The sequence below is a fragment of the Gavialis gangeticus genome, unplaced genomic scaffold, assembly GCF_001723915.1.
Source record: "Gavialis gangeticus isolate Ggan-Ray unplaced genomic scaffold, GavGan_comp1, whole genome shotgun sequence".
Lineage (NCBI taxonomy): Eukaryota > Metazoa > Chordata > Crocodylia > Gavialidae > Gavialis > Gavialis gangeticus.
In genome coordinates, this window is record NW_017729022.1 from 156,479,204 (window position 1) to 156,497,300 (window position 18,097).

At 41.2% G+C, this 18,097-nt stretch overlaps 1 protein-coding gene across 1 annotated transcript in view; it reads right to left on the reverse strand.

The window, feature by feature from the left end:
• Positions 1-56: 56 nt before the first annotated feature.
• The window catches only part of MTA3 (metastasis associated 1 family member 3), a 284,441-nt gene continuing 266,400 nt past the window's right edge, over positions 57-18,097 (reverse strand). Inside the window, exons 16-17 of the mRNA XM_019516380.1 lie at positions 10,887-11,033; positions 57-1,615 (exon numbers count right to left, since the gene is read on the reverse strand). Of these exons, the coding sequence (XP_019371925.1) occupies positions 1,590-1,615; positions 10,887-11,033 (173 nt within the window). The 3' untranslated portion in view covers positions 57-1,589. The remainder of the gene's footprint in view (positions 1,616-10,886; positions 11,034-18,097) is intronic.

An 18,097-nucleotide genomic window follows, 5' to 3' on the forward strand; every position in this document is an offset into this window, starting at 1 on the left:
TGTGCACGACACAGGGGTTTAATCGGCCCTAAATTGAAGCAGTGTTTTTTAAAACCCATCGCTTCAACGTAGCACCCCCGTTTCGTTTACACATGCCCTAAGAAAAGAAATGGAAGTTCTTGTTGTGCTCAACTGCTTTTCCAATATGTGAAAGTTGCACTGAGATTTCACTTGAGTTACTGGAACTTGAGGCAACGTGAGTCACAAAGATAATTTGTTTAGCACAGTGGAAAGTAGCTGTTAACTTTACTCTCCACTTGATCACTACTGGCAACTGCTACAGAGAAAACTGCTTGTTAATTAAGATGCTGCAGCTGCAAGCGTGGAGCAACACATAGCATTTGCCTCTCAGAGAAGCAGTAGGAAGAGTAAGAAAAGTAAGCAAAGCCAACAGTTTTGCCAAGTCTTACAGAACTTATAGCTTTAAAAAACTGGCATATTTTTTGAAGGACCAAGCAAGCCTTCATCACTTAAGTTACTCAAGGATGATTTCCAAACTTCAAGAGAGATTATGCAGCAAGAGAGAGGGACTGGAATAAGCATGTCCAAAACTGATACTGTGAGGAGTTCAAATTGACCATTGAGCAGCGTGGTTTGTTCTGCACTTTTGAGGAAGATGGGGTCATAAGCTAAAGATGACTACATGGAATTTTAAAGGGTGGGTCCGTGGAGAAAAATGATGGTAAAAATGGCGTTTGGGGTTCATTGTCTATTGAGTCTTAATACCGTATATATCAAATGTGCTCAGTTGATCTGTAAAAAAGATGCTAACTGAACGAATAAGCAGTACTCCAAGTTATATACAAAGTCAATAAAAGCATTCATATCAACAGCAATAGGCAGGTTAGCAAATTAAACTTCAAATTCAGGAAGCTGATTGATGGAATGTCACCTGGTCTCCATAGATATGCACCCTACGTGACATTCTACCATCTCAGGAAAGCGTCTGAAATCCCGATTGAAAAATAAAATGGAGTTGCTGGTAATCAGAGAGTTTTTTGCAAGTCAAGATGAGAGCAAAATGCTATATCACAGATGCTAGCACATATCTAAGCAAGACATTCAGACTGACTGTGAAACCCTCTTTCTGTACACATACTTTCATACATAATACACATCTGAGGAATCATGATGAAGCAGATACATGCAATGCTCTTACATTTCCCTGGTCCAAGAAAGATGCGAGTCAAATTTTCCAGTCTCTCAATGATATGTCAATTAGACTGTTTACATTCTTCTGTGCTAGACATAAAAGACAGTTGCAAGCTTCCAACAAAAATAGTGGGGGTGATGAAAGGACAAAGTCTTGCCCACTCGTAGACAAAAGTTATACTCCTGAGTAGCTAAAAATATGGAGGCAGAGACAGACTAGACTGGCATCAGAAAATGGGGATAGACTGAGATCTCATTTCATCAACTGCTCATGTTGCTTCCCCATAGTGTTGTGTGTTGGGGGATGGAGGAAGAGATCCTAGTCAAATGCAGCAGGAAACAGCTGTCCAGTCCTTGGTCACAGCTGTGCGCATCAATATTTGTTCCTCCAGGAGCTGAAGCAACTCTTGATTCAAGGAGGAAGGAAAGAGGACATCTCAGTCTGAAATACAGCATGAAAGTTCTGGAAAAGGGAGAAAGAATTAGGGTCAGGATTGACAGCTAAATCCAAATTGAGGTTTGGAAAACTGCATAACTACTTTCAAATAGCTAACAAGGCAAATTTCAGTAGATACAAGGTGACTTCCTTGGTCTGTTAGAAATCCCATGGACACTGGCTCTGATCCTTGTCAAAGCAGAGGAAGTCCTGCCAGCAGATGGGGAACCCATTAATCCAAAAGATTTTATCTTAAAGAACTCATACAAATAATTAACAATAATCAACAGTCGTCATGACTGTGTTGTACTTTTCCATAGCCTAGGGCAAACCTCAACTGTTGTTAAGCTCTCTTGTTCACAATTCAGAAGCTGGAGAAGTGATCACTAAAAGCGAGCTGAGATCCTGCAGTATGAATAGAAATACATTATTTTTATATTTCAAATCTGTAACAAGTGTTTTATAATTTCTCAGAAGAAACTAAAGGCCAAGATTTTTTTAGACACCTGAGTCTTCCTGCCATCCTTTCTTTGATCCAGACCAGTAAAGCATATTGTAGCCTTTGTAATTTTCTGCACAAAGAATCTTATTTTTTTAGAAGGGACTCTTCTTTAGTACTAAGAATTGCTTTAAAATTACTTAGAATGTCTTGGGAATTTGCAGAAATAACAATAGAAGATATTAAAGCAATTGTACCTCGCAGAGGAGGTAAAAGCATTTGTGCTTGAGGAAGACTCCAAAAAGGCTGTAAACCTTCCAAAAAATACCATGGCAAAGGTTCCTGGTAGATAATAATGTATGGCACAGTATGAAGAATCAGGGTGAATAAGGACAATACACATGCCTCTGGATGACTTCTTTAAAAAGGATAAAAGTTTACATTTCCTTGTAATTATACAATGTGCAATTTGCACTACAATAAATTCTGCAGGATGAGCAACATAATTCATAGGTGATTTTGATTAGAACATGGATGATTCTATGAATTCATGCAGAAGAATTAAAAAGTACCACAAAAAAAAGCACAAATACATGCACTTTAAAGTCAACTTACAACATTGTTTCGTGTCAAAAGTACAGTAAAATCTGTCATCTGATACTTCACCAAACAGAGTATTCTATTAACCAGAGTTTCTGGCTGGCCGGCTGGCTGTGTAGAGTGGGGAAAGCTCACACACAGCTGCCGCCCCAGCATCTCATGTTATCTGAAAACTCTGCCAGGTTATTTCAGATAACCAGAGTTTTTACATAACCGGCAATCCCAGGGGGAGGCCGGATAACAGAGATTTTACTGTACATAGCATTACTTAAAATAAATTAGTTAAAGGTGGACTATAAAACTTTTCTTCTTTGAAATCATTGTAGTAGTATTGGTATACAGCAGAGAATTGATTTTAAGTATACAGAAAAATACAGATGAATTTAGTTCAGTCTTTGAAACATTGTCCCTTGGTTTCAAAGTTTCAGGCTAAAATCTGAATTCTCACTCTTTCAGTTTTTGAAGCTGTACCATACAACAGGCTTCCAGGCCTTTTCCATATGAAAGTACCTACAATAGTTGGGGCCTGAAGTTGGAACAATTAAGTTCAGAAGGTTAGTGCCCATAGGGAAATGGCATTTATCATTCTTTCACAAAATATACAGTCTTCTGAATTCCCACATTCCATTGGTCATTTCCTGATGGGCTTGTCTATTCTTTCTGCCTTTTTCTTACAAAATCTGTCAGTTCTTGTATGAGAGATGGTCTGGCAGATTTTAAGGGCAGCTGAGAAGACAAACAGCACAAAAAACTTTCCTGACACTCATTCATTTTTTTTCTGATTTGTAGGACGATCTAGTACTATCCATGAAAAAAAATAAACAAAAAAAGACAAACCCCAAAAACTCCTTTTCAAAGATTAGCAGATGAGCCACCGAATTAGTAATTTATTACAGGGGAAAAAAGATACATCCTGCTATCATACCCTGGACTTGTAAAGAGTTAAACGTTAAGAGATGTTTTTTTCTTCCTTTAATCACTGACTTTCTAGAGCAATATTTAAAGCACCCATTTTCAACTTGTCTTTTCCAATTCTGCAGCACCTCTGTTGCTGTTTCTGTCAGTACAGTTACATTTTACACAGCATACAGATAGAGACTAGGTAAATGACTCAGATCAGGGCCAAAGACCTGTAAAAAATTCCCCCTCTCAGCTGTTAGTGCCAATGAACAAAGTTTCATAATCTCAGTCTAGTTTCTAGAAAGAATGTGCCCAGAGCACAAAGACAACCATCCCAAATAATATTAATTGGTCCCCCACTAATGATGTATATCAGGGCTAAGTACAGACAGTCAAAAAACCTGAGGCAGATTTAATCTAAATGTATTAAGTCTGATACTACATCCATCCAGGTTTATCTTAAACTGGTTTTGGTCATTTTGAAAGCAATTTATGTTCACTGAACTTCTGTTGTGTTACAGATTTGAACCAGTTTCCAATCACTTATACCGGTTTATGTCTAATTTCTGTCCCTAGCCCAATGGTAAAGTGTTGTCAAGCTTTTGTTGTAGCATCCAATAGTACAGACTCATAAATTAACAGACATCCTCAGTCTTGAGGAATGTAGGCCTAGCATCTTTTATAAGCATTACATTCTTTAAAAAAACAATTAGACCATGTACCAGCAATTTTCCTCTACACATTCTTCCATACCTAGCTAAAAAAAAGTGGTTAGAGGGATGGTACTCTCCTAATCCAACACAATATTCTTAAAAAGTCCCTAGTTCCACATTTATCTCATACATCTTTGAGTCCCTATACTTGGCAAAATAATGAGACCTGTGAAAATACAGTATGTGGTCTTAACTCCATAAAATATATATTCTTTAAAACACATCAGTCCTGAATATGTATTTACACAAGCCTAAATGGTGTTTACCTGAGAGGCCTAAATTGCTCCATATTTTATGCAAATATATTTACATAGCTCCTTTTAAACAATTTTTCTAATAGTAGTGAATGTTCAGGTTTGCTTTTTGAAACGTCTCTCTTTTATGTCAATAAGTTTTACTGACATAATTTTGTTTCCTTGTTTCACCAAAGACAACATAGCCTCTCAACAGAAATTTTCTGTTAATGCTACACCACAACACTACTAATAATTGACAGTCTTTTATACTCAATTGGAAAGGTCCATACACTGTAAATAATTATAAAAAATATTTTAAAGTGAGATAGAACATGACTGTAGATGTAACTGCACAAAAACCAGATACTATTCCAAAGCTTTTCCAATCATTATTGTTCTGCTTTTGAAAAGAAGCAGAATGATGTATTCATATCTCACAGTAATAAGGAAATATGTTTTATTCCATCATTAACAAGGGAGGATGTTAAACAGCAACTATTAACCATTTCTATATCAAAAGGCCCATAACCTGCACTTAAGAGCATTAAAAGTAGGTGAAAGAATTCTCAGCCATTAATAAGGATTTTTAACACATTTTGAAACACCTGAGAGCCTAAAGAATGAACTCCAATTTATAAAAAGGGGTAATGGGATGATGCATAGTTGTAACCTAACATTGATCACAAGCAAAATCACAGAAAATCAGATAGATATAAGCTCTAATCAGGACAAGTTAAAGGTTAGTAGAATAATTAACACCAGTCAAACACTGAAATTATTGTTGATGAGATAAGGAGTTTGGTTAACAAGGGTGTGTCTACACATAGAAAGGAAGTTCTAAAGCATGGTGCCATAGCAATGTCACCTTATGCTGATGTGTAGACACGCCCCAAAGGTAACATCATAAACTTAGACTTCCGTAAGGCACAGACTTAGTCCTATGTGACATTCTGATAAAAAAATGTTAGCAGGTAGCCCATATTAATTGATTTGGAACTCCTTAATTACAGGTCTCAAAATTATTTTAAAATGGGGAACCATTTAAATCATGTTCTAATGAGGTCTGTCATGAACTGGGGGTTTGTGGGATGTCATGTAGGTTTTCTTGAATGTATTTTGCCAATGTGGCATTGGCAGTCTGTATGTATAGGTAATATCAAGGCAGATATAACTTTATCATCCTTATGCTTCTATGCATTGTAGTTTTGGATATAAAATGTACACAGCCAGGATTGCACAATATGACAATGACTTTCAAGTAACAAACAGTAAGTTTCTTTGGCACCTCAGAGAGACTCAAAGCCTGAATGGCTGAAGACCCTTAAGGCTAGGGACAGACATTACACATAAACCAGTTTAAGTAATCAGAAACTGGTTTAAACCTGCAAAAGAACAGATGTTCAGTGCACATAAACCAGTCTGAGAATGGCTGAAGACAGTTTGAAATAAACCTGGTTGAATGTAGTACCAGACTTTTAACTGATTTGGCTCAAACCAGTTTATGCAATGTCTGTCCCAGGCCCCTTGCTGGTTTAAATTAAATCAAACTCTCCCAGCATCCTGGCATGCTCTCTGGGCTGGGCGGGGCTCTCTGCTCCACAGCAGGGCTGGCCCCTCCCCTCTGCTCCCTGGCTGCAGCTTCAGCAGTCTCTGCAGGCGTTTGCCTCACTTCTGCTCCCTCCCCCACTCTCTGCTAAGCAGTAGGCCTGTGTGAAGCGGCTTGTATTCACTTCAGATTCGGCCAATTCGGGAACAGTGATTCAATTCGATGATTCGAATCACTGCCCCAAATTGATTCAGCTGCAGCTGAATTGGCCAAATCTCTGAATCAGCCCCATCCCCTGCTGGCTCTCAATGGCTGCCTGGCCTGCTCTCCCAGCTCTTAAAAAAAAAAAAAAGCAGCCCCCATTCACTGGTTGCTTTCAGGTGGGAGGGTGGGGGCCAATCCCTGCTGCCCCCCACTGCTCCATGCTGCATGGAGGACTCTGCCACAAGACCCCAGAAACCCCAAGGCTGCTACAGCAGCCAGTGAGTGTGGGGTGTTTTGTTTGTTTGTTTTTATAAAGAGTCAGGAGCTGGGGCAGGTGGGGCAGCCAGGGCGGGGGGGGGGTCTGTGAGAGTGGCTAAGTGTTGGGGGCCTCATGGCAGAGCCCTCTTCACAGCGTGGGGCAGTGTGGGTAGCAGGGATCACCCTCCCTGCTTGGCAGCAGCCGGTGAATGAGGGCTTTTAAAGAGCTGGGAGCTAGGGCCAAGCAGGGAGTCATGGCGGGGCACTGGGAAAGCAGGAGGGGGTCAAGAGCACTCAGGGGGACTGGGGGATCAGGCAGAGGATGGGGCCTGGCAGGGTTTCCTCCATGGTACCCTCCCCCCTCCTCCAGCCTCCTCTTCCCCCACCTCCTACTTACAAGCATGGAGTCCAGATCCAGCTCCCTGCTGCAGCCAGCAGGGGCTGCCTGCAGGGCTGTTTAGGAGGGGAGGATCCCTCTCTAATTACAGCATCCTACCAGGGCCTGGCCATGCTCCCCTTAGCTCAGCTCTGTGCAAGGAAAGGGAGGGCTGTCTAGCACCTCCCAGCTTCTAGCCTAAGCCACTGCAGGCATGTACCTGCATTTCTGGGATGTCTGTTTGGTTACAAAACTGATTTAGCCTAGCCAGATTAAACTAACATGCAAAGATTGAATCAATTCAGGATAAGGCTTTTTAAACGTCTGTCCCTAGCCAAAGTGCTCAGAGTCAGCATTTGACAGGTGTTTGTTGATTCAGCACCTTTGCTTACATGCTCTGAGGCATATAAACTCTGTCCTTACGTCAGTGATAAATTCACATTTTAAAAGGAAGGAGCCATAAGAATAACACCTACTTATTCAGATTACTGGGGAAACAGAAAGGCAGGATCTTTAGTATATTGGATTAGTGAATATCCATGTCTGAAAGGATGCACATATTCCCTTGGTCTTAATTAGATTTGGAAAGATTTTTTGCTTTGGCAAACATGCACCTTTGAGGGGGCAGGAAGTTATATACATAATAAGGTGGGCGCCCCAAGAATCAAATAAGTGATAGACATGAATAGCTAGACAGGAAATTGTATTTAAGCCTGCTTTGAGAGTAGGGTATTGACTTTAATTTTCCTGGGTACAGGGGAGGCTGTAGTCCCTCCTGTAGAGCCTGGGTAAAGGAAGCTGAGTAAAGCAAGGTGGTAGGAGAAATTGCAGGAGGCCCTAACCAAGAGATCACACAGAAAAGCTGCCTTCTATCTGTTGAAGCTTCCCAAGTACTGAATGCATCCTTGGATTTCAGATGCAGGGTTAAAAATAGGTTTTTGTACAGATATTTTCTTCTGCTTGTTTACTCTTATATCTCTCTGTGTATTTCCACTTATGATTACTAATTTCTTGTGCTTTTTATTTTTTTCCCTGATATATCCTTTTTGTTATCTTTTACATATGTATTGACCACACAGGCTTACCAGGAAAGGGGGGATCCATCTTTTCTGAGTGCACAATGGGACAAGGGTGTGATTCTTCTAGTCAGCAAAATCCCCTCTGCTCAGAGGTGGCAAGGCCACAGAGAGACAGGTAAGGGTGAGATGCCACAAGCCAAGGAGTTGGCTCCTGGCACATCTCAGCTGGTTCTCAGTGGCCAAGCACTGAGGGGAGGGTTTTGGAGCAGAATGGCACCCCAAGTGCGTGGGAGTGCCCCAGGAGTCTCAAAGGCCTACCCAGGCATGTCTGGAGTTGGGGCACATCACAGAGTCCCACATGGATTTTCTCTTTAAAATGTGTTTATGGAGTACCTGTGCTTAAACTTGCTGCGGTTTAAAAAAAAAAGGTAAAATACATCAATTCTGGATGAACTTAATCTATTGGTACTGTATAAAAATTATTATATCTATGGTTATTTCAGTCACTATTTTCAAATTTACTTCTCACTTCCATATGCTCAGGGACAGCAGGGTCTGACAGTAAAGAGAAGGGGAAAGGGCTACAGGGGAAAGAAGTTGGGGTGAGGGAGAAGGCAAAGAGGCTACCTGACTCCCCACACACAGTGGACATGTCTACATGTACATATTAATGCTATGTAATAAACTCTGGTGAATATCATGCCATAGTTTATTACTCCCCAGGTGCCATGTTTACATGTGTACCTGGGACCACAGCACACTGAACCATGTCAGAGCAGTCCTGGCTGGCAGGGAGCCTGGGGGGTCAGCCTGCCAGCCTGGGGCTGCTCTGACCTGGGTCAACCAGCTACAGAGGGACTGGCTGGGGCACAAGAATGCTCCAGTGTGTGGCTAGTCAGCAGGCAGCCCCTGCACTGAAGCACCTCATGCCCCAGCCAGCCATATAAGTGTCTACATGTGTGATGCTGCGGAGTAAAAAAATCTGTAGCAGGACTGTACTTGTATTTACAAGTACTATCCTGCTGTAGATTTTATTAGTTTACTCCAGCCTAATAGGTCTGCACATGTAGACACTGAGACATTTACTGTGGAGTTAATTACGCAACTGTATAAATGTCTTGTGTAGACATGCCCAGAGTACACCATTCTTCAAATACTGTTTATTTTTTAAGGGCTTCTATAGGACTAACAAGAATAAAGCTGTAACAAGTGCAGATCCCTCTAGATCTTATATTCAGCTTGGTGCTAAATATAGTTGTACCAGTGGTCATGGATGGGAGGCCAGGCTTTACCTCAGTTCATAGGACCATGTGGGATGGATGCCTTCATTAAACTATAGCTCAACAAACAAAACATAAAACATTTCTTCATTTACTTCTGCAAAGACCAGGGAAGACACAGTACTCTGACAACTTTTTCTGCCTCTCTGAAAATATTTTTCCATGTAATACCACAAGTCCAGTCCATCTGATATTGTCACCGCTTTGCTAAGATAAGCTAAAATTGGAATATATTAAAGATAGTATAATTTCATGTTTCCTATATTCACTGCAGACCTTTTTATATCAACTAACCAATAATGTGTGGTGACTGAGGACTTCAAAGCTTATAGTGGGGTTCTTCACTAAAAAGTAACCGGGTAGAATATTTAATCCACTGATTTCCTGCATTTGTGTTCAGTCAGAACTGCTTATCTTTTATTGCTTTATTAAAGATGTATTCCATTTCACTTCTGTTAGCTAAAGGGCAGTGAGCTGGACTCCATTCTGACTTGTACATTAGGTAAGAATTGTTTATTGAACAATTCATGGCAAAATCCATATTGTTAGTAGTGATGATATACAAGCCAAGAAAATGCCACACACAGGGTTATTTTTAAAAGTGTAAGCACACTTTAAAATGGTTTGGAGCCATCTTCAAAATTCCTTTCCACAATTTTTATCAGCTCATGATTTGCGTGCTACCATCAGAAATCAGCCTTAAAGGATACAAGAGAGTCACCCAGTGTAGACAAAACTCTAAGTGGTTCAGTGAAACTGACTTCTGTCTTCCATGCCATGGGCATACATGGGAAAGAGCATGTGGACGAGAAGCTTCTACATGCCAGCTATCCCTGTTTGCCAGAATGACACCTTGGGCTGTGAACAACCTGCCATTAGATATTCTGATTTAGAGAAGGGACTTGATTGGTTCTAACCCCAGACTATTGGTCTGGGCAGATGGCTAAAAGCTATTTTACCACAAGATGGCTAACCATCTCTCCCTTGATTTACAACACATGAAATCAGAGAAGCTGGGACCAGTATTTCAAACAAGTCATGGATCCATACACTGATTGGAAATGTAAACCAGCACACAAGCACTTTGGTATCCCAGCAATCTATAAATTAGTACAATATGGAACAAATCATAATGATCTTATACAAACCATCTACTGGCTTATTTTATTGCTCACTGCAAAACAGTTGCTCAACAATACAGACAGCTTCTATTGCAACACCCTTGTTTTTATTCTTTTCCTTATCTTTTTTATGCAAACATTGAGGATTAGTCAGAAGAAATACAAAAAGTAATATTAGTTTGAAGACTCTAAAGCCAAAGTAGTCTTTTGAGATGGATCTTAAAAATTAAGCCAATTCTAGTGTATTCCACACCACCCATGATGACATTTAAAACTAACAAAACAAACAAACTAAACATATCTTGTACTTGTTCCATGACAAAAGGTCTTCTTTGGTTTGTACTCAGAGTACATTTATGAATGAGAAGGTGCTACTCTTCTCAGTGAATTTTACACAATACTTATAGAACTGCATCTTTAAGACAGTTATTCATCTAGCAGCCTACTTCTTTTATAAATCAATGATTCATTATTTTATGTGGCGTGCTACAAATGAGCAGAGTCCTACAATTTCAGTTTTCCAGATTTGTAGCTCTGCAGATTGAAGTTTTGTAATTCATGGAAGAGTTATAAAATATATTTTGTTAAAATCCAAGCTTTACATACCATCAAGGCCATTATGATGGCTGTAGTTTCTCTTCCCCAAAATACTTAAGGATGAATGATTAGAAGTTGCAAGCATTCGTTTTGCACCTGGGCTCTGAAGGCTCGGCATTGATCTGATTACATTAGGTTTTATTGCAGGATGAATCTCTATTAAAAAAAAAGGAGAGAGAGAGAGAAAGAATAAATACTGCATTCAAAAACCTTTTGTTTAACCTCTTTTTATCCACTAAATATACATTTAATTTTTCTAATGAACTGAAAGTCAATTTCTTCAGACTACTAGCATGTTTCCAAGGCCTTGCATAATGAATGAATCAATCTTTGTTATCATGGTTCTCCCTAATATGAAAAATCTGGTTCACCCAGGTCTGCCTGAAGTAAGTGCCATGACTGATTAAATGTGTGGGTTTAGAAGGTGGGTAAAAGACACCACAACAAATAAATCTGAAGTCAGTTTATGCTGAACAAAAATCATTAGTCCTCAATGCCAGAGTTAAATACAAGATAACAGCTACTCGTGTGTGTGTGTGTGTGTGTGTGTGTGTGCGCGCGCGCGCGTTTGTGCGTGTGTGTTTTCTACTACAAGCAGGGCTGGTGGCACCATCTGTTACTAAGATTGGCCAGCACTCCCTACTATAAAATCCTGTTTTCAGTTGCTTGCATTTTTACCAAATTTGAATTTTTTGGGATGAAATTATGGTATCAGCTTGCCCCAGGTTTAACTCTTTTGGAAAATCTCAGTGAAAATAGTTCTGAGAAAGAGGCAAGTAAAAACATGGTAATGTTGCTATGCTTTGTTTGAAGTTATAGCAATCACATGCTTTGGATCAGAGGCATAAAATTTAGCTAGAGAAATGGCTTGTGTCAGAAATGTGCCCGGTGCAAAACAACTCCAATTTGGCCAAGTTATGAGCTTTTGATCACAGCCCACACATGCCCAGTAGAGACACTTTAGCACTCTGCTGACAAGAATCATATCATTTAGTTATGGGATCCAGGCAGCTTTTGGATACAGATGGTCTTGAAGTCCTATAATCCTTGGGACAGGTGTGGCTAACCCCAAGCTGCAAACCATGGAAGCCTGCCCCAGGCTAAAGCTAAGATTCCTTGAGATTCCCAAGCACCCGGCTACAGAGCAAGGAAGCAGGACTCTATAAAGAACTGAACCTCTCAGCACTTCCAAACTCCCAGTCTCCGACCCCAGCACAGTCCACATAGCAGGGCTGCCCCAGAGCTCGCATTCTAGGCTTCCTGGCAGCCCACAGGTGAGCAGACAAGCATTTCCATCAAAGCCTGTCTGTTGCTCATTAAAAGTGTGTTCCCCCAATGCATTTCCATGAAACACACAGCAGAGCAGTATTTTCTGGTTAAATACTTTTGTATTGGAAAAATCTGCATTAGATCCTTCTTTAGAGGAGTGTTTTAAAAGCATACACAAAGCCATCTTCTGTATAAAATTCCAGGAGTAACACAGCAGAAGTCATGAATATACCAACCCTGCCCCAGGACCCATGCAGACAGTGATAAAGAGCTTTTTACAAATATTAGTAAGCAGGTACGTTAGATGAGCAGTCCTACTCAAGTCAAAGAACTGCTCATCATTGTGAGTGAAGGGATTCTCACTCTGGCCAAAATTAGACAGGAAATGAAATGTTATTCGATCCTGTGTAGGTACCATGTCATCTTTAACACAGAACAAGCCAGAACTAAATAGTTCCACTGAGTAAGCTGACATCTGCTCAGTGGGGCAAGCCTAGTCTGCTTCTGTTTCCCAAAGGATAAAAAGTAAACTCTGGAGATCCTGTGTGTGCATGACAAGATAGCAGTCAGGAGAATTGCTTAGGATAAGGAGGGATGAGGAAGTGGAAGGGAAAAGAAAGATGTAGAGAACTCAAATTTTTGTAATTTATATCCCTATTTTACACCCACTGAAGTCAACACATTTTTGTTCATTTCTGTTAAATAACTGAAAGTATATGGCAAATTGTAATCTCAGACAATATACCTGAAATCGGGATTGCACCTTGGATCTCTCATTGATTGTTCCATGAAACAGAAAACCTTCTGCTGCCCACCAAAAATGGACAATAATGTATGAAAGCCTTCTAAAAGCTAGGCCAATTTGAAACCTCCATGCCTTAAATGTTAAATGGCTACCAAACAAACCTCTGTACTTCAAAACTGGGGGAAAAACTACAGTCTTTGAATGATCCTGTGCAGTGATGCTGCTCAGCCTCCAGCCAGTGGACTGAATCTAGCCCATGGGGCTGTCATCAGGCCTGTGGGCTTTCCTGCAGGTCCAGAAATTTTGTGATAAGGGAGCAGTGACACCATTAATTGCCACAGTTCTGGGAGCTGCAGCAATTAAGGATGTCACTGCTCCCCTGCCCCCAAATTCCCAGACCCATGGGGAGCCTTGAATACTGGATCATGCCAGTGCATATCGTTGCTCCGTGGCTGGAACTGATGCATGGAGTTGGACTAGCACAGAACAGGGCCCTGCAGCTGGAACAAGCATACAAGGCGCTGCCTACGTGCTGGTTTGTGCCCACAGACTGACCTTGCACACTCACTCCACACTGGATCCAGCCTGCAGACCAACCTCGCACCACCCATGCAGCCCAGAAGGTCAAGCAGCACTGATCTTGTGGACACAGCTTTATTGTCAGCATAACCATTATAACAGCAGATAAAAGAAGGCAACACACTTGATAGCAGAGGTGTACCTAGCTATTTCTGCTCTCTAGGCAGGGCTTGGGGTGGGTAGGGTTGTGCTGAGTTCAGGAGAGTTGGAGGGGGCAGAATCTTGCCTGTTACAATGCATACTCACCCAGGGCCTGGAGACAGCTGCTGGGGGTAGGAAGCACCCAGTTCCTTCCTCAGCCTCCCTCACATGGGAGCCATTGCATTAACCCTCCCACAGCTTCCACCAGCTTGTATGTGGAATGACACTGTCAAAGTCTTAATTCTGCAGAGGCTGAGAGAGGGTTAATGCAGCAGCCATTGGCTGCATAGCAGGGGAAATGGGGTGAGGCTGAAAAGGGGATTCCTACCTTCAGTCTGGACCGGCCCTAGGAACACCTGTGCCATGAATAGCCCCCTGCCACCACTGCTCTAATGCTCATGACCTCCATTCTGGAGCCCCCTCTTGCTCCAGGCATCTACCTATATCTACACTACTGGTTGAAAGCATCCATAAGCCATCAGAAATTAGTATTATAGCTTTTGAGAGTTTTCATAAAAAGTGCCTCACAAATCTCCAGCAGCTCAGAGTAAATACTAGCTCCTAAGTATACAGTACCAGACCAGAGATGAAACTAGCTATTTTTATGATTGAAAAAAAGCTTGATTGTAAACCAGTGATCCTAATCCTAGGGTGAAATTATACTCTTAGGGTGCTTATACAAGTGCAGTGAGGCTGCTCCAACATGCTGCAAGTACAGCACATTGGAGCAGACTCAATTAACCACGTCGGCTGGAGCACAGTAATTACTGTGCTCCAGCAGACTCCAGCGTCACGTGCATCAGTGTCCCCTCACTGAAAAATGGCAGCAGGGGACGAGCTTTAGTTAAAATGCCCCCACCGGCATTTTTCAGCGCAGTGACACTGATACATGTGACGCTCCAGGTGCTTTAATTAGAGCAGCTCTCAGAGCCATTCTAATTAAAAGACCTTCCCTCGCCAATCCTGGAGCACATGTATAAATGCCCTTCACCAACTTACATTCGATTCAAGGAGCTGCAAATAAGTTTAAATAAAATACAGAGGTAACTAAACAATAGGCAAAAGACATCTGTCACTCACTACCAGAGATGAGGATTTTGATAGCCAGATATTATATCTGCTATCCACAATCAGATAAAACTAGACAATTTAGTTGTTTATTCAAAACTGTAATACAAGATAATATCTATTTTTATGACTGTTGTGAAGGCAAGGCAACTCTGACTTTGTGCCAACTCTATTCATAGTTGGTTTAGTTTAGAAATTATTGCTTCATTTCAGCCTTATAGTATCTATGTATGTATCTACCCCTCCCACTCCTGTGTAATATAGGTTGGCAAATGCCAAGTTCCTAATAGATTTCATGGATTTTCTGTTGCCACTCCTTTTTCAGACTGTGGAAAGCAATGCTTTATTGCTTGGAATAAAGTTTTGTGTTTTTTAAAAGATGGGGAGTGAACTGTAACAAAATAGAAAGGTAAGTTTGTAGCTTTTCCTAAATTAGGTAAGACTGCACTTTCCAACGCTCGTTCAGCCTACGCTTTTCAACCCTCAGAGGAGAAAATTCTTGAACCAGGTCTGGATTTTTCATCAAGGGCCAACAAAACATTTTCCTGCTATGTCATGGGACAAATTATGGACTGATCTCTGTAACCCTGCTGTTATGCATTGCATCTTTCTCCACCGAAACAGCTATTCACCCCGCTCCCTACTTTCACTGATTTACAGAAGTAAATTTCACAGTAGGATGCAGGTCACTTGCATAATGGTGTAGCCCCTAATCGGCAGGCTGAGTTTCACTTTACAATACCAGTCAGAAATCAAAATAAAAATAGTAAACGAAAAACAGGAAATTATATGTTAAGTACATATTAAAGGCATTTAAGCTGTGCTAATGCCTTGAGACCAACTAGGTTGGAGTCCCATTAGGCCAAGTGAGGTATAAACATATAGTAAGTGGCAATCCATACTCATAGGACCTTATTTATCTGAAGTAAAACGGCTGAAGAAAAATAAAATGCCAAGACAGGGAAATAAATTACAGCCAATTCTCCCACTCCTCTCAATTCAGCTCCCTCAGCTGGCCCAGCTCAGACAAGTGGTAAAGCAGCAGTGCACTACTTAGAGGTAATACAGGGCAACCAAATAGTTAAGATTTGCTTCAACTCTTTTTGCTTCTTAAATATGACAAAAACTAAAATGATTATGGATGACTTAACCCTGCTGTGTCTGTGGAATGGGGAAGATCTACCTTTAATATTAATCTAGCTCTCCTGTGGAACTGGCTTCTTACATTAGGTAAGAATTGAGATAACTGAGAAAAGGGATAACTGAGAAATGACTCAGTATGAGTGGGTGGGTGAAAACATTTTTAACCTTTGTGACCTTCTTATAAGTAGGAATGAAGAGGAACCGTGATCTCATACAAGGCATAACTAACTGCAGTCTAATAAATAGTTAATGGAGTAGCATGGAATCACCCAAGCAAACCTCCACGACATGGTGTGAAATGATGAATTTCAGAAGAAAAATACAATAGCTTAATAATTGTAAAAGGTCAGGCTTTACTAATTTATTTGAATATGGAAAGGTAAATAAGACTAAATGCCACCCAAGTAGCCACCTCTTCCAGAGCGGGTTTAAACTGTGATACTTCTTTTTTTTAAAAAAACCAAAGCAAACTGATCAGGAAAACTTAAACAGAAAAATTATTTCCATTAGTTATATTTCTGTAATAATTGTATCATTTTCACCATACACCCTCAAAGAAGAGACAATAATACTGTAAAAGCTGCAAGCGGCTATTAAGAAGGTAACAATTTCATGGAGCTGTGCATCCCTGCACTGCCCCCACTCTGGCCCAGGAAATATTACTCCACCTGAGAAACTGCAGTGCTAAAATTGAACTTTTAGCTGTTTAGGGTACAAGTCATTGTGTTTCTTCAGATAAGCTTCAGGATATTACTTCAGGCAAAAGTGTATATTTATGAATTCTACTGAGGCCCAAAATATTTTGAGATGAACAAACAAGGTCTGCCCACAACACTAAAAATGGGGAGTTTTTTCAACGATGGAAATTTTCTATAAGAGTCCTATTTATTTTGGTTAAAACTTAAAACACAAAGTCAACAATTTAAGTTTAATGTTCAACTCTTCTAAAAGTTCTAACACCCTCAGGCTTACTCACACAGCCTTGAAATTTAGCAAGCCTCCTGGGATGCACAGGATTCTTGTGATACTGCTCCCTAAAAGCAAACCATTTTTCCTAAGGTTAGCAGATTATGCCAACTTTTTTAGCACAGTCTTGGGGAGCAAACCATAGCCCTGACTGGGCACGTCCAGACAAGTCTGGACTTTTGTTTCTCTGGGGACAAGTAGCAGCAGCACACCTTGTGCCCCTGTTACTTGTCCCTGGGGAACACCTGCGCTGCATGCGCTCTGGTGCATGGTAGGTTACCTCGGATGGGGTAGGGGAGGCTGGGCCAGCAACTATGCTGGCCCCAGCAGCCTTGCCTAGGGTCCTGGAACCCTCCTAGGGCTGCAACCATAGCAGGAAGCCTCGTCAGCAGCCAGAGTGTAGCCCCGGCTGGCCAGGCTCTGGTTTTGGGGCGGGGGGGAGCTGCCACCACATGCACCAACCTGCTGTTTTGGTGTGGGTTTTTTTGACCCCAGGATTTTCTGGGGCCACCCCCCGCACTGCAAAACAGCAGTACAGGGAATGCCACAAAGTAGCAGTACAGGGAATGCCTGCATGTGCAGTGCATAGTGCTGCACACAGGTCTGTGGCATCACATACCACACATCTGCGCTTGTCTGGATATGCCCATTGTGTGCAAAATGATCTCAACTAGTTGATACTTGCCCCACATAATACATGACTCGCACTACTTTTGGAGGTAAAAATTTTTTAAAATGTATTCATGAAAGAGTTGGGTTCTCTAGAGAGGTGCAAGACTACCCCTCACGGAGCAAACAAATGGCATTGTGAATGCACAGACAGCGTGGCCAAACACTGTCTAGCAGCCTGTTCAATTTCGCATGAGACAGATGGTTCAAGAGGGCAAGCAGTAACCAATGAACCTGGTCTACATTCAGCTAGTGTCAGAAGATAGAAACTTGAAAATAAAGCAAGAAATCTTGATACATTATCTGTATCTGTCACAGATAATGTGGGGATGTATCTGAGTACAGCTGAAACTTCAGAGAGTGCTCAGATTTTTTTTAGAAAAAATATGCATTGTGTGCGCAGTGCTGCAAGGAGAACGTGGGGATTAATGGATAGAGACTTTTTTGTGGGGCAAGAATGTTTTGGGCTGTGATGAGAATAGGGAGGTAAATAAGGAAGTATGGTAAGGAAGAGGTCTCAGGACTCAAGGATGGAGATTAGGTGGAGTGGGAGAAAAGGGGTGACATGAATCTAGGTGTGATAGAGGTTGCAAAGCTTGGTTCAAGTACAGCCTGGGCTGCATAATTATGAACATGTGCA